The following is a 12,670-nucleotide window of genomic DNA, read 5'->3' as shown; positions in this document are numbered from 1 at the left end:
TTTAATTTGCTTTTCCTTTCCATAAAAATTTCTGCTTACATTTTCTTAGTATTGTGAAAGGATGTGCTACATACTGCGCAAATGGGAATCAGCACAGGCTTAATGTTTTCTTACAAAGAGCTCCCAATCTAGAAGATTAGGAAACATTTTGACTGTTAGTTTACTTGAAGGAAATTGCATTATGAATGTGGACAGTTTGAAGTACTTTGTTTTTGTTCTTGAACTATCAATATGTGTTCGTGAAACTTGGGAATAAACTTACAATTCATCTTGCTGGCTTGAAATTGGTGGCAGGTAGAAGATATCACAAATAAAAACAACAGAAACTGCAACTACCATATCAGTACTTACCCGGTCATTCATTAACAAATCTTTCACGACAAAACCAGCCACCAGGGATTTCAGAGGTGCCGAAAACTGTTCTGGAGCCAGCATAGCTATGTGACCGATTGAAATCAAAGGCGTTATGAGCTGCTCAGGGTTGCTTGGATCCAAACTCTTGTGTAAAGGCTAAAATATTAAAAAAACAAAGTAATCAGGTTACATTGACTTTTTCTGCAAATGCCACAGATGCAGTTCTGTGCTCTGACATCCCAGTGTAACAATACCGTCAGGGAATACTTTACAGGAGGTGGTGGTGCACAAATGACACATATTTCAAGTGTTAATTGAAGGTCAGGGTGCCTTGTGGCCTAACTCTGCTCCTAAATTTCTTGTGATCTTTTCTTGAAAGCAACAAACCACAATATCCCAGATCATTCTCTGACAGCACTAAACTGCATGATCATCCTGATGAGCAATGCATGTTGTTTTGGGATGGGTTCTGGTTTTACTGATATTTGTAAGTCAATCTTGTCCATAAAATAATTCAATACCATAGCAATGCCTATGTACTATTATAAGAAATGGTGCTGATGAGGGCCAATTAGTGCTAACATTTATCATCTTCCTTGCCTAGTTACAATAATCAGAATCAGGATGTCCCATGCTTGATGGCTGGTTTCAATGGACTTGTGTGTCAGTGGAGCTACATTGTCTATTGAAGTATTGCTACGCAATTGAAGCAATTGTTTGTCAATTTCCAAACCAACTCTTAAGTGGCCTCCCATGGCAAAACTGGTGACTCATGTAGTTAAGAAACAATGGTGCCTGATCATTGCAGGGAGGTTACATATACACAATTTCACCCCTCCCCCCCAAAGACTGGTTTGTATTTGAATTTAATAATATTCATGGGATCTCATTCAAATATATAAGGTGTCAATAAATTGGGTGTATGTAAATCAAGAACAGCCTGTATAAAGGAATATAATGATATTTGAAATATGAGGATCACTTTAACTGCAATTTAGTGAGATTATGCAGCTTTCACTAGAAAACTTCACTTTCCTTCTAAATATTACATTGCTGGAAAGAGTAAAGGATTGAAAGGTGGATGCTCTCTACACTTTAATCACTACATTGAAGCCTTTTGTCAATAACCTAAACCGCCCTTGTTTGAATGAATATTGTATACAAACTAAAGCAGAAGTGGGCTTTTATAAATCAATTCATTCCAGATTCTGATAAAACTACTGCAATAAATAAGATATATTCAAAGTATTATAATAATATTTAACCAAGTAGGCAGAGGGACAGAACTATTTTGCAAAAACATAGAAATCTGCTTCCCTAATCATTAATACCAAGTTGAGAAAGTTTAAAAAAATTTCATATGAAGGCTGGGCGAGGTCAGAGCCAGAGCAGTTTAGCACGAATTAATGGAGAAGTGGTCTGCAACTGTGCTAAACAATTAAATGTAACCCCTGGGTCGCCTCAGGCATCGCTCAAACTCGTTCTAGTCTAGGGGGAGCAGCCTTCGGCCCCGCCAAACTGGGTAATCAGCTGGTGTGGATGCTGTGTGATGTCCCCGCCTCGCTCAAAAAACAGACAGTACACCTTATGCGATTAAATGAGTACAATTTATAAAGATTACTATAACTAAGCGATTACTAACGATACAGTATATATGAATAAGAGAAAAAAAAAGAAAAGGCGCCAAACTTATCAAAGTCCAAACCACTTCGTGCACAACCGTTGGAGCTCAATTACTGAAGTCTTCTGGTATTCGATCCCCTCCGACTTTCTCGACCCGCCTCCTGGGACCCCCACGGTGGTCGACCAGTCGCTCCACACTCCTCTGTCTCCGTCTCCTCTCCTCACCGAAAACCTTGGGCCGGGGACCCCCGCTCGGGGTCCGTACCGTCGCCCAGCATCCAGCACCCCGTCCTCTCTCTCTCACTCCATCGTGCCGACTCCCCAAAAGCCCCGCCAACAATCAGTTTACAGTCCCAAACAAGCTTCCAGCACTTATCATAACAAAGAACCTAGCATTCCTACTATTAATACAGGCGCCAGCATTCCTACTTGTAACAAAACAAAGACGCCATTTTGATTACATACACAGTAACAAAGAAAAAGAAAAAAAACCCCGTTACACTCTCCCCCCACCAAATAAAAGTCATGTCCTCATGACTATTAGATAACTCGTCACCTTTCCTGCCAACACACCATAACCCAAACACCAGCAGTGACATCTCCTCCCCACACAGTAAACCTCACGCCCTGTTCCTTAGGCGCTATATAGGCCAACTATCTGGGCGTTCCCAAACCCTTCTGAGACCTCTGTACCCCCCTCACCTAAACCCTTAGGCTAGGGCACAGCTGGGGATACCTTGGGTCCACTACCAACTCCTCTTTCAATCTCTCACTCATACCCCACACTGCACACAGCTAACCCTCCCCACTACACCTGACTCAGTGGAAGAAGGGCCAAAGGTCTCTTCCTCAATCGAGGGAAAGTCAGCAAAAGGCAGCATGTACCACACATCCAGCCATCAGCCTTTGAATCCGTATTCATCCTCATTTCTTTGATCGGTAGCTGCTGTTTGATCTTCTCCAAACGGAAACACGTGACCTGCACTGCTCCTGCAGTCTCTTCAGCCTCCTGCAATTGAGATTATCATCTTCTCTGGCCCCTGGCTCAGCAGTTCTGACTCCTGCATCCCGGCCATCTCAATCTGGAATGCAGTTACTCCAACAGCTTCTTCCACCCCGACCTGAAAAGCAGCAGTTAAAGATTGGTCACCCTCCAGTTCAGTATTCACTGCACTTCTCTCCAGCTTCTTTTTTTTTTCTCCTCATGACTTCTTCCAGATCAACCTTCAGGTTTTGCACTTCATTTGAACTGTCGATGGTCATCTTCAGGTTCCCTTCAAGCTACCGCTTCCCCCTTCCAAGATTTGTCTGCAATTTCTTCACCTCCGCAAACTCCCTTCTCCAGGCTCAGTTCGCTGTGGCCCTCAGTCAAACAACTTTCTTCGTTCTCTCCAACTTGCAAGTCTTTCAAATGGTTCCAGATCACTCTCTCCGGTCTCTCAGTCTTCATTTCAAACTTGATTCCGTAGAGACAGACAGACACGAGCTGCGACCTTCGCCAGCCCTGGCACGTGTCCAGAAAACACTGTAACTCTGTAGTTCTCAGCCGCTCCAGCAACGACCTCACTTCATATTCTCCTGAGGCAAATCCAAATACCAGGAGATCATCCACATACGTCAAAATTCCAAACGCCTCCACACCCCCATGGTCTTCCACATGCCCTGCAGGAAGGTTGCAAGGGCTCCGGAGATACCCTGTGGTATCTTTTCGGACCGGAAAGACTCCTAGGAAACTTTTAACCGCCGTCTTCTCCTTGGAGGCCTCGCTCATCGGGATCTGCCACATCCACTCCTCAGATCCAGCACCTTAAACGTCTTCGCACCACTCAGATAGGCCATCGCCTCTACGGCCCAATATAATCCACACACACGCTGCCTACGTCTGCCACGCTGTAGGGGCCAGTCGCCGCAACCTCTGCCTCACCGAGGTGTCTTCAGCAGTCAACTCCCCTCCCTGGTGGTATTTCGCAGCGTCCACTAAGAGGGTCTCACCCTCAGATACTCCTCCAGGCCATACCACCACCGGCTCTCGTTTGAATTCGGTATTGGCCCAATGCTGCTACACACGTCCGCACAAGCAGCTCGAAACTCTGGGTGCATCGATAATGCCTCCAAACAGCTCTCACCCGCCTCCTCCGGGCAGGCCCCCAAGCGCACCAACAGGATATTGGTTCTCTCCATAACCGAAACGCTGCCCGTCTCAACAGTGTCCGGACACATCAGCATTAACGATTCACGAACCTCAGTCACCTCCACATTTGCCTCTAAGAACTCCATTTTCACTGACCAACAACCGTCGTCTTTATAATCACCGGCACTGGTACCCCAAATCTCCAGTGCCGTCAATGTCATCAAGGGTAAAGGCTTCCAAAAACGGTTATAAAACAAACTGTACAGCAACTTAACCGGTGCCCCGGTGCCGAGGATGGCTTTAACTTGACTTCCATCCATCCGTAACAACACCTGAGTGCGTGGTCCCTCTAAGCCTTCAGGAATAGGGTCTGTTCCTTGCGGGAGTTCCTTGGTACATTGCTGGGAACGTGCTCCCCCAGAGACCCCAAGCCGTTCCCCCACTGGGCCTCCTCTAAGTTTCCCGACACCTCTCGGATCAACGGAACAACTGATCCCCTTGACAGATCCCCCTGCTGCGGCATTTGACTTCCAGTCGAACCACACGCATTTTCCCACACTTTCCCAGAACTGGCAGCTGTCACTTCGAGATAATTGCGCCCGACAGTTCTAACAACGCTACCAGCCCGCCTACTCAAACTTTCAACCAATCCCTGTCGCTTTCCCTCAGCCAAGCACTGCCACTCACCCAACAACTGAGAGGTCTGCTCCGCCCACGTCTCCGCCCCTTTAGGGCTGGACGTTATTCCAACAACCGGGCAGAGCCCACCATAGCTGAAACATCCCAACCTGTCACTCCTCACTCTCCAAACAGTACGGACAACCCATGGTACCACCACCATTTCGTCAGCGCTAGTCGGAACTCGAACAACGACCTCCGGGCTACCAACAGCAGCCACCCCACCCAACACACATGCAGAGATAACCGGCAATCGCACACCCACAAAGGCACACCAGCTCTTCGCCGCAGACACAATTTAAAGAGGGCGATCACACAGCTTCCACAGAAATCAATCCCGGACGATCGCACCCACAATGTAACCCCTGGGTCGCCTCTGGCATCGCTCAAACTCGTTCTAGTCTAGGGGGAGCAGCCTTCGGCCCCGCCAAACTGGGTAATCAGCTGGTGTGGATGCTGTGTGATGTCCCCGCCTCGCTCAAAAAACAGACAGTACACCTTATGCGATTAAATGAGTACAATTTATAAAGATTACTATAACTAAGCGATTACTAACGATACAGTATATATGAATAAGAGAAAAAAAAAGAAAAGGCGCCAAACTTATCAAAGTCCAAACCACTTCGTGCACAACCGTTGGAGCTCAATTACTGAAGTCTTCTGGTATTCGATCCCCTCCGACTTTCTCGACCCGCCTCCTGGGACCCCTACGGTGGTCGACCAGTCGCTCCACACTCCTCTGTCTCCGTCTCCTCTCCTCACCGAAAACCTTGGGCCGGGGACCCCCGCTCGGGGTCCGACCCGTCGCCCAGCATCCAGCACCCCGTCCTCTCTCTCTCACTCCATCGTGCCGACTCCCCAAAAGCCCCGCCAACAATCAGTTTACAGTCCCAAACAAGCTTCCAGCACTTATCATAACAAAGAACCTAGCATTCCTACTATTAATACAGGCGCCAGCATTCCTACTTGTAACAAAACAAAGACGCCATTTTGATTACATACACAGTAACAAAGAAAAAGAAAAAAAACCCCGTTACATAAAGAAATGCATTGATGTGATTGATAAGATTCATTTCTGGTTTTAGACTTTAGATCGTAGTTCATCATCCCAAGGTCGCATCTGGAATTTCCAGTTGGCGGACGATTTCCTTCCACGCTATCTGTCCTGACACTTGTCCACAACATCCCTAGTCTTGTCCAGCTTGGTCCAATCCTTGATGTTATTCAGCCACATTATTCTTTGCCTTCCTCTTCCTTTCTTTCCCTCCACCTTTCCATATAGCAAGTCCGACAAGATGTCATCTCTCCGCGTAACATGTCCACAATAAGCAACTTTTAACTTTATAATCTTCTCCAGCAATGTCCATGGTCTATCAACTTCGGACAAAACCCTCTCATTTGAAACTTTCTCTACCCAGCTAATCTTCAACATTCGTCAATAACACCACATTTCAAAAGCACTAATTTGTTTCATGTCATCCCTCTTCAGGGTCCATGTTTCTGATCCAAACGTAACACTCGAGGAAACGGACTCTACTTCAGATATCTACCTTCTGACTGCATAGTAGATCTTTCAGCTTCATGAACTGGGTCTTAGCCATACCTATTCTTCTTCTGATCTCAACTTCACATCACCTGTCATCTGTCAGACAACTGCCAAGATATTCATACTTTTGCACCTGTTCAATGTCTTGTCCATTCATTTGTAACGATACCATCATGAATGAGTCTTTGGTGTTTCTTTTGCTTACCACCATCGATATTGTTTTCTTTGGGTTGATTTTAAGTCCGTAGTCAAGGCTTTTCTCATTCACTTTACTCAACACAATTTGCAGTTTGTTTTCGCTGTCAGCTAACAACGTGATGTCATCTGCATACCTGATGTTATCCACCTTCTGGCCTCCAATTGGAATACCTGTCGCCTGATGGTCGCATTCCCGAAAAATCCATTCTCCGTAGATGTTGAACAAATCTGCTGAGCCAACATAGCCCTGCCTTACGCCTTGTTTAATAGCTTATTTTCTACCCTGACCACCGCTTTCTGATTCCAATACGTTTCTTATTATCTGCACATCCTCCCATCCAGATTGTACTTGCTCAGCACCTCTATTACTTTTTCATGTCTTACTTTATCAAAAGCCTTTTCATTGTCAATAAAGCATAAGTAGATGGTCTTTTGTGCCTCAGTGCAAACTTTTAAACTTTTAAAGCTTAATGCAAATTACTCATTTGTTGGCATTTTGGATTCTGAATTATCAGAAAAAAGAAAACTTTTTGTCAGAACTCTTATTAATCTTAGATTGCTACAGAGCTTCCCAGTTCAGAAAATAGTTTCCAAAGTCTCTCACAGAGCATAAATTTTCCCTTGCAGGCAGGTTTGCGAGAGCTGTCCAGGAGGGTTTAAGCTAATTTGGCATGGGGATGGGAATTGGAATGATAGGGCTGAGGGTGGGGTAGTTGATTTACAGAGGCAGTGCGTAGTGAGACAGTTAGCAAGGAGAATGATGATAGGGCAAAACTGCAGTCAATCAGATGAGTTGCAATGTAAAAGGGGGCAAAATGGAAAAGAGTGATGAATACCGGAAGTTGTTACATTTGAATGCACACAGTATACAGAATAAGGTAGATGAATTTGTAGCAGAGTTACAGATTGGCATGTATGACATTGTGGACATCAATGAATCATGGCTGAAACAAGAGTATAGCTGGGAGCTTAATATCCAAGGGCACACATTGTATTGAAAGGAGAGGAAGGTAGGCAGAAGGGGTATATTAGTAAAAAATTAAATAAAATAGAGACAGACAGAGAGATAGATATCAGAAAATGTAGAATCATTGTGGGTAGAGCAAAGAAACTGCGAGGGTAAAAACACTCTGATGGGAGTCATATACAGACCTCCAAACAGTACTGTAGTAAAGATGTCATCTACAAATTACAATGGGAGAAAGAAAATGCACATCATAATCACAACGTTACGATAGTCATGGAGGATTTCAATATGCAGGTAGACTGAGAAAATCTTGTTGGTGCTGGGTCTCAAGAGGGGGAGTACCCAGTATACCTACAATATAGCTTTTCAGACCAGCTCGTGGTTCAGCGCACCAGAGGATCAGCTATTCTGGATTGGGTATTGTGCAATGATTAGAGAGTAGAGAAAAGATTAGAGAGCTTAAGGTAAAAGAATCCTTAGGGGCAGGTGATCATAATATGATCAAATTCACCCTGAAATTGGAGAAGGAGAAACTATAGTCAGGTGTATCAGTATTACGGTGGAAAAAAGAGAATTACAGAGGTATGAGAGAAGAGCTGGCCAAAACTGATTGGAAGGGATGATGGCAGAGTAGCAATGGCTAGAAATCCTGGGAGCAATTCTAAAGGCACATGATACATACATTCCAAAGAAGAAGTATTCTAAAGGCAGGATGATGTAACTGTAGCTGACATCAAAGCGAGGCATATAATAGAGCAAAAATTAGTGGGAAGTTAGAGGATTGGGAAGTTTTTAAAAGCCAACAGAAAGCAATTTAAAGTCATTAAGGAAGAAAAGATGGAACACAAAAGTAAACTAGCCAATAATATTAAAGAGTACACCTTCTTCAGATATATGTGGTGTAAAAGAGGTGTGAGTGAATATCAGACTGCTGGAAAATGATGCTAGAGTGGCAGTAATGGGAGACAAGGATATAGCGGATGAACTGTGTAAGTATTTTGTATCAGTCTTCACTGTGGAAGACATGAACAGTATGCCATTAGTTCGAAGTGCATGCTCAGGGGACAGAAGTGTGTGGAGCTGCCTTTACTAGGGAGAAGATTCTTGGGAAACTGAAAGGTCTGAAGGTAGACAAGTCACCTGGACCAGATGGCCTACACCTCAGGATTCTTAGAGGTGGCTAAAGAGATTGAGGAGGAATTAGTAATGATCTTTTAAGCATCAGTGGATTCTGGCATGGTTCTGGAGGACTGGAAAATTGCAAATGTCACTCCACTCTCCAAGGAAAAAGGGCAGAAGGAATGAAATTATAGGCCAGTTAATCTGACCTCAGTGGTTGAGAAGTTGCTGGAAGTGATTGTTAAGGATGTGGTTTTGGGGTACATGGAGGCACATGATAAGATAGGCCATAGTCAACATGGTTTCCTCTAGGAAAAATCTGTTAGAATTCTTTGAAGAAATAGCAAGCAGGACAGACAAAGGAGTAATGTTTAAGAAGTAAGTTTAAGAAGTAATGCTGTACTTGGATTTTCAGAAGGCCTTTGACAAGGTGCCACACACGAGGCCGCTTAACAAGTTAAGAACCATGGTATTACAAGAAAGGTACTAAAATGGATAAAGCATTGGCTGATTGGCAGGAGGCAAAGAGTAGGAATTAACGGGGCCTTTTCTTGTTGGATGCCAGTGACTAGCGGTGTTTACTTTATATGTCAATGACTTAGATAATGGAATTGATGGCTTTGTGGCTAAGTTTGTGGATGTTTCGAAGATAGGAGGAGGGCAAGTAATGTTGAGAAAGGTTACTTAGAAAGATTAAGAGAATGGGCAAAGAAGTGGCAGATGGAATGGCAGTCAGGAAGTGTATGCTCATGCACTTTGGTAGAAGAAACAAAAAGGTAGACTATTTTTTAAATGGACAGAAAATTCAAAATTCTTAAGTGCAAAGGGACTTTGAGTTATTGTGCAAGATTCCCTAAAGGTTAATTTACAGGTTGATTCAATGGTGAAGAAGGCAAGTGCAAAGTTCACATTCACTAGAGTCTGATTCTGCTCCTATATCTTATGGTCTAAATCTCTCTTTTCTCAATATACAACAAGCTGCTGGGAAGAATTCAGCAGATCAGCAAAATCTGTTGCTAAAAATGGACAGTTGACATTTTGGGTTGAAGGCCTTTGTCAGAAGATTCACATTAAGAATCTCAACCTGTAATAACTATTCATTTCCCCCTTGAGATACTGTCTGACCTGTTTGGTTTCTCCAGCATCTTATTTTTCCCCCTCCAGGTTCCCGCATCTGTAGTCTCTTATGTCTCATTTTCCTAGTCTGGTTATTTTGAAAGCACCTGAATGATAAGATGCTGATAATCATCTGTGCAGGAGCATCCGACCTCCAAAAAGATGGATTCTTTCTAGAGTTATAATTCAAACCCATAAATTAATCTAATAGTTTTTGGAGAAAATAGTTTGTTAACCCAACAGAACCCATTTGATTTTGAATGCTGATATAGATTACAAAGAAATACACCAGCTATGGATTCCATTTCACCTTTATTAAATCATCAGTGATTTACTGAATTGCCTTTAGTATCTGTTCAGAATTGGGAATACAACTTCAATCCTTTTGATGCAAATATTAATTTGAATTTCATTAGTTAACCATTATATAATCGCCATGCATCAAGATTACCCCAACTAGAAAGACTGAACTTCTGGAAGTGATGCCGCTGAAATTAAAATAATGGAGTTGCAATTCATAGCTAACAATCTAAAAATACAAAGTTCAAAAAGCATCCAATGTCACTGTGGGACATCAGTTAATAATACTTCATAGTTAAGACAACTAATTGTTAAGTCATTACGACCACAGAACGGCTAGAATAATCCAGTAATTTTATATACTGCACTGTACTGCTGTTGCAAAATATGTCATGACATATGTGAGTAATGATAAATCTAATTCTGATATGGGTCTCTATTGTGGATTGAGAGTGGGAAGAGGGTAGAGAGAGGGAAATCATGGTTGGGAAAAGGGGAAGGGAGGGGGAGAGAATGTGGAGCATCAGAGAGACATTCTGTAATAATCAATAAACCAATGGTTTGGAATCAAATGACATTGCCTGGTATCTCACGGCTGGGTGTGTCTGCACTTGCACCACCCCCTGCCCCGACACTCCGTCTCTGCCACCTGTCCCACACCCCTCCTGTAGCACTCCACCCTCACCATTCCCAACATCCTTTGCTCCTGCCAGATTTACAAACTGGCTCTCCTCTCCAATTTGACAACTACAGTGCTGTGCAAAAGTCTTAGGCACACTGGCTATATTAACGGTATGTGCTCAAGACTTCTGCACAGTACTGTAAATCCTTAATGTCTTTCAAAAAATCTGCAAATCTTACCTAGGCTGACCTATTAGTAACTCAGACTCACCAATGTGTTTGTCCCCAAAGTCCTCCTTCAAATGATCAAACAAACTTCTCACTAGTATAATTGAAATACAACAAACTAGTTGGACAAGTCAGCATCAACTTTAAGCACCAAAAGCCACCAAGGCAAAACCACGTCCAGGCCAGTCAACCATGTCATGTCCTCTTCACAAACATCAAATGATTAGTATTCAAATTAATAACCCCCATGCCATAAAAATATCAATGACCATTTCCAACAGGAGGGTGTCTACCAACTAACCTTGACACAATAGTATTTCCATTGCAAAGTTCCCCACCATCAACATCCTGTGGGTTATCACTACAAAGCAACTCAAGATTTTGTAAATGCATTTTCTGCAGCAAACAACCCCCATCCTAACATCACCTACTAGGGACAATTCAAAGATTTCAAAGGTACATTTAATGTCAGAGAAATGTATACAATATACATCCTGAAATGCAATTCAGGACCATAATGGAATATTGTCACTTGCCTGGATGGGTCCAGCTCTAGCAGCACTCAAGGACTTCAGCACCAAGCAGCATAAAACAATCCATTTGATTGGTATCTTCTCCACTTCTCTGAACTTTCATTCCTTCTACCACCTGTCTCAACTGGCTGCGGTATGTGGTATTTACAACTGAACTGCAACACTCGACCCAAGCTACTCAGTAAGCACCTTGCAAACCCCTGACTTTTATCATCAAAAAAGGTAAAGGTAGTTCTGTTGCATGGGGACACCACCACTTACACATTTCTTCTAAGCCACACATTATCCCAATTTAGAGATATATTACACCCGTTATCACTGATCTAAATCTTGGTACTTCCTCTCAAACAGCAGTACAAATGTAACTTCACTAAAAGGTGAATAACAAGCCATTTCATTACTATCTTCTCAAGGATAATTAAGAATGAGCCATAAATTGGCCTTCCTAAAAATGCCCTGATCCCAAAAACTAAAATTCTTTACCCTGCATGCTCAAATCAACATTATGCCATTTTCCTTCAGGTTCTTTCATGCAAATACTAGTTCCTTCAAAAACAAAGATCAAGCTTTAGTGATATTATTTCAGGGGTCCAGGGGAGAGTGCAACAGCATTTTACTAAAATTGCTGGAACTAAGAAGAGGGTGCTAAAAATGATCTATCAGGCTTAAGTGAAAAGAGGGAGTTGTGAAATAAGTTATGCTAAATTGTACAGAAACGCTAGCTTAATGTTACCATCAAGACCATAAAGATTTGTACAAGTAATCACGATTAACACAACCAAAAGCAAGTTACTCTTTTGAATATAATGTGAATTGAAGTTATATGAATAGGCTTATAAAGATTTTACCGTCATCAAGCAGAAAAACAATTTGGAACCATCAACTGAACTAGGAACAGGATAATGGTAAATATCATTGAAATCCAATTTTAATGAATGTTTTACCTCAAATATTTGTGCAAACTGTGTCTCCTTGCTGGAAAATATTGCATGAATACAATGAATAGCATGCTTGGCTTGTCGAGCAGTCCCTTTCTTCGCCTTCTGCTGCAGTACTGGTAACAAAGCACTAAGAAAAATTAAACATAATATTGATTGAGATTCTGGTTTCACAAGATTTGGAAAATTAAATTGAATATGCATCTGATAGAAAGGTTAATACCAGTGCCAAATATCGTTTGGCACTGACCTGAATATTTCCAAGAACCTCACTAATGGAATAGCACCCTCTGCTGTCTGTGTATTTGTCCACCTTAT

The 12,670-nt window shown here is 42.7% G+C and overlaps 1 protein-coding gene across 5 annotated transcripts in view; it reads right to left on the bottom strand.

The window, feature by feature from the left end:
• pds5b (PDS5 cohesin associated factor B) overlaps window positions 1-12,670 on the bottom strand; it is a 278,218-nt gene that overhangs the window by 52,739 nt on the left and 212,809 nt on the right. For all 5 annotated transcript variants that reach the window (XM_073043864.1, XM_073043867.1, XM_073043862.1 and 2 more), the window contains 2 exons: window positions 12,359-12,482; window positions 352-510 (listed from right to left, as the gene is read on the bottom strand). In XM_073043864.1, coding sequence (XP_072899965.1) covers window positions 352-510; window positions 12,359-12,482 — 283 coding nt within the window. The remainder of the gene's footprint in view (window positions 1-351; window positions 511-12,358; window positions 12,483-12,670) is intronic.

Source organism: Hemitrygon akajei, chromosome 4, assembly GCF_048418815.1.
Source record: "Hemitrygon akajei chromosome 4, sHemAka1.3, whole genome shotgun sequence".
Taxonomy (NCBI): Eukaryota; Metazoa; Chordata; class Chondrichthyes; order Myliobatiformes; family Dasyatidae; genus Hemitrygon; species Hemitrygon akajei.
This window is presented reverse-complemented; position numbering and strand designations above follow the sequence as displayed.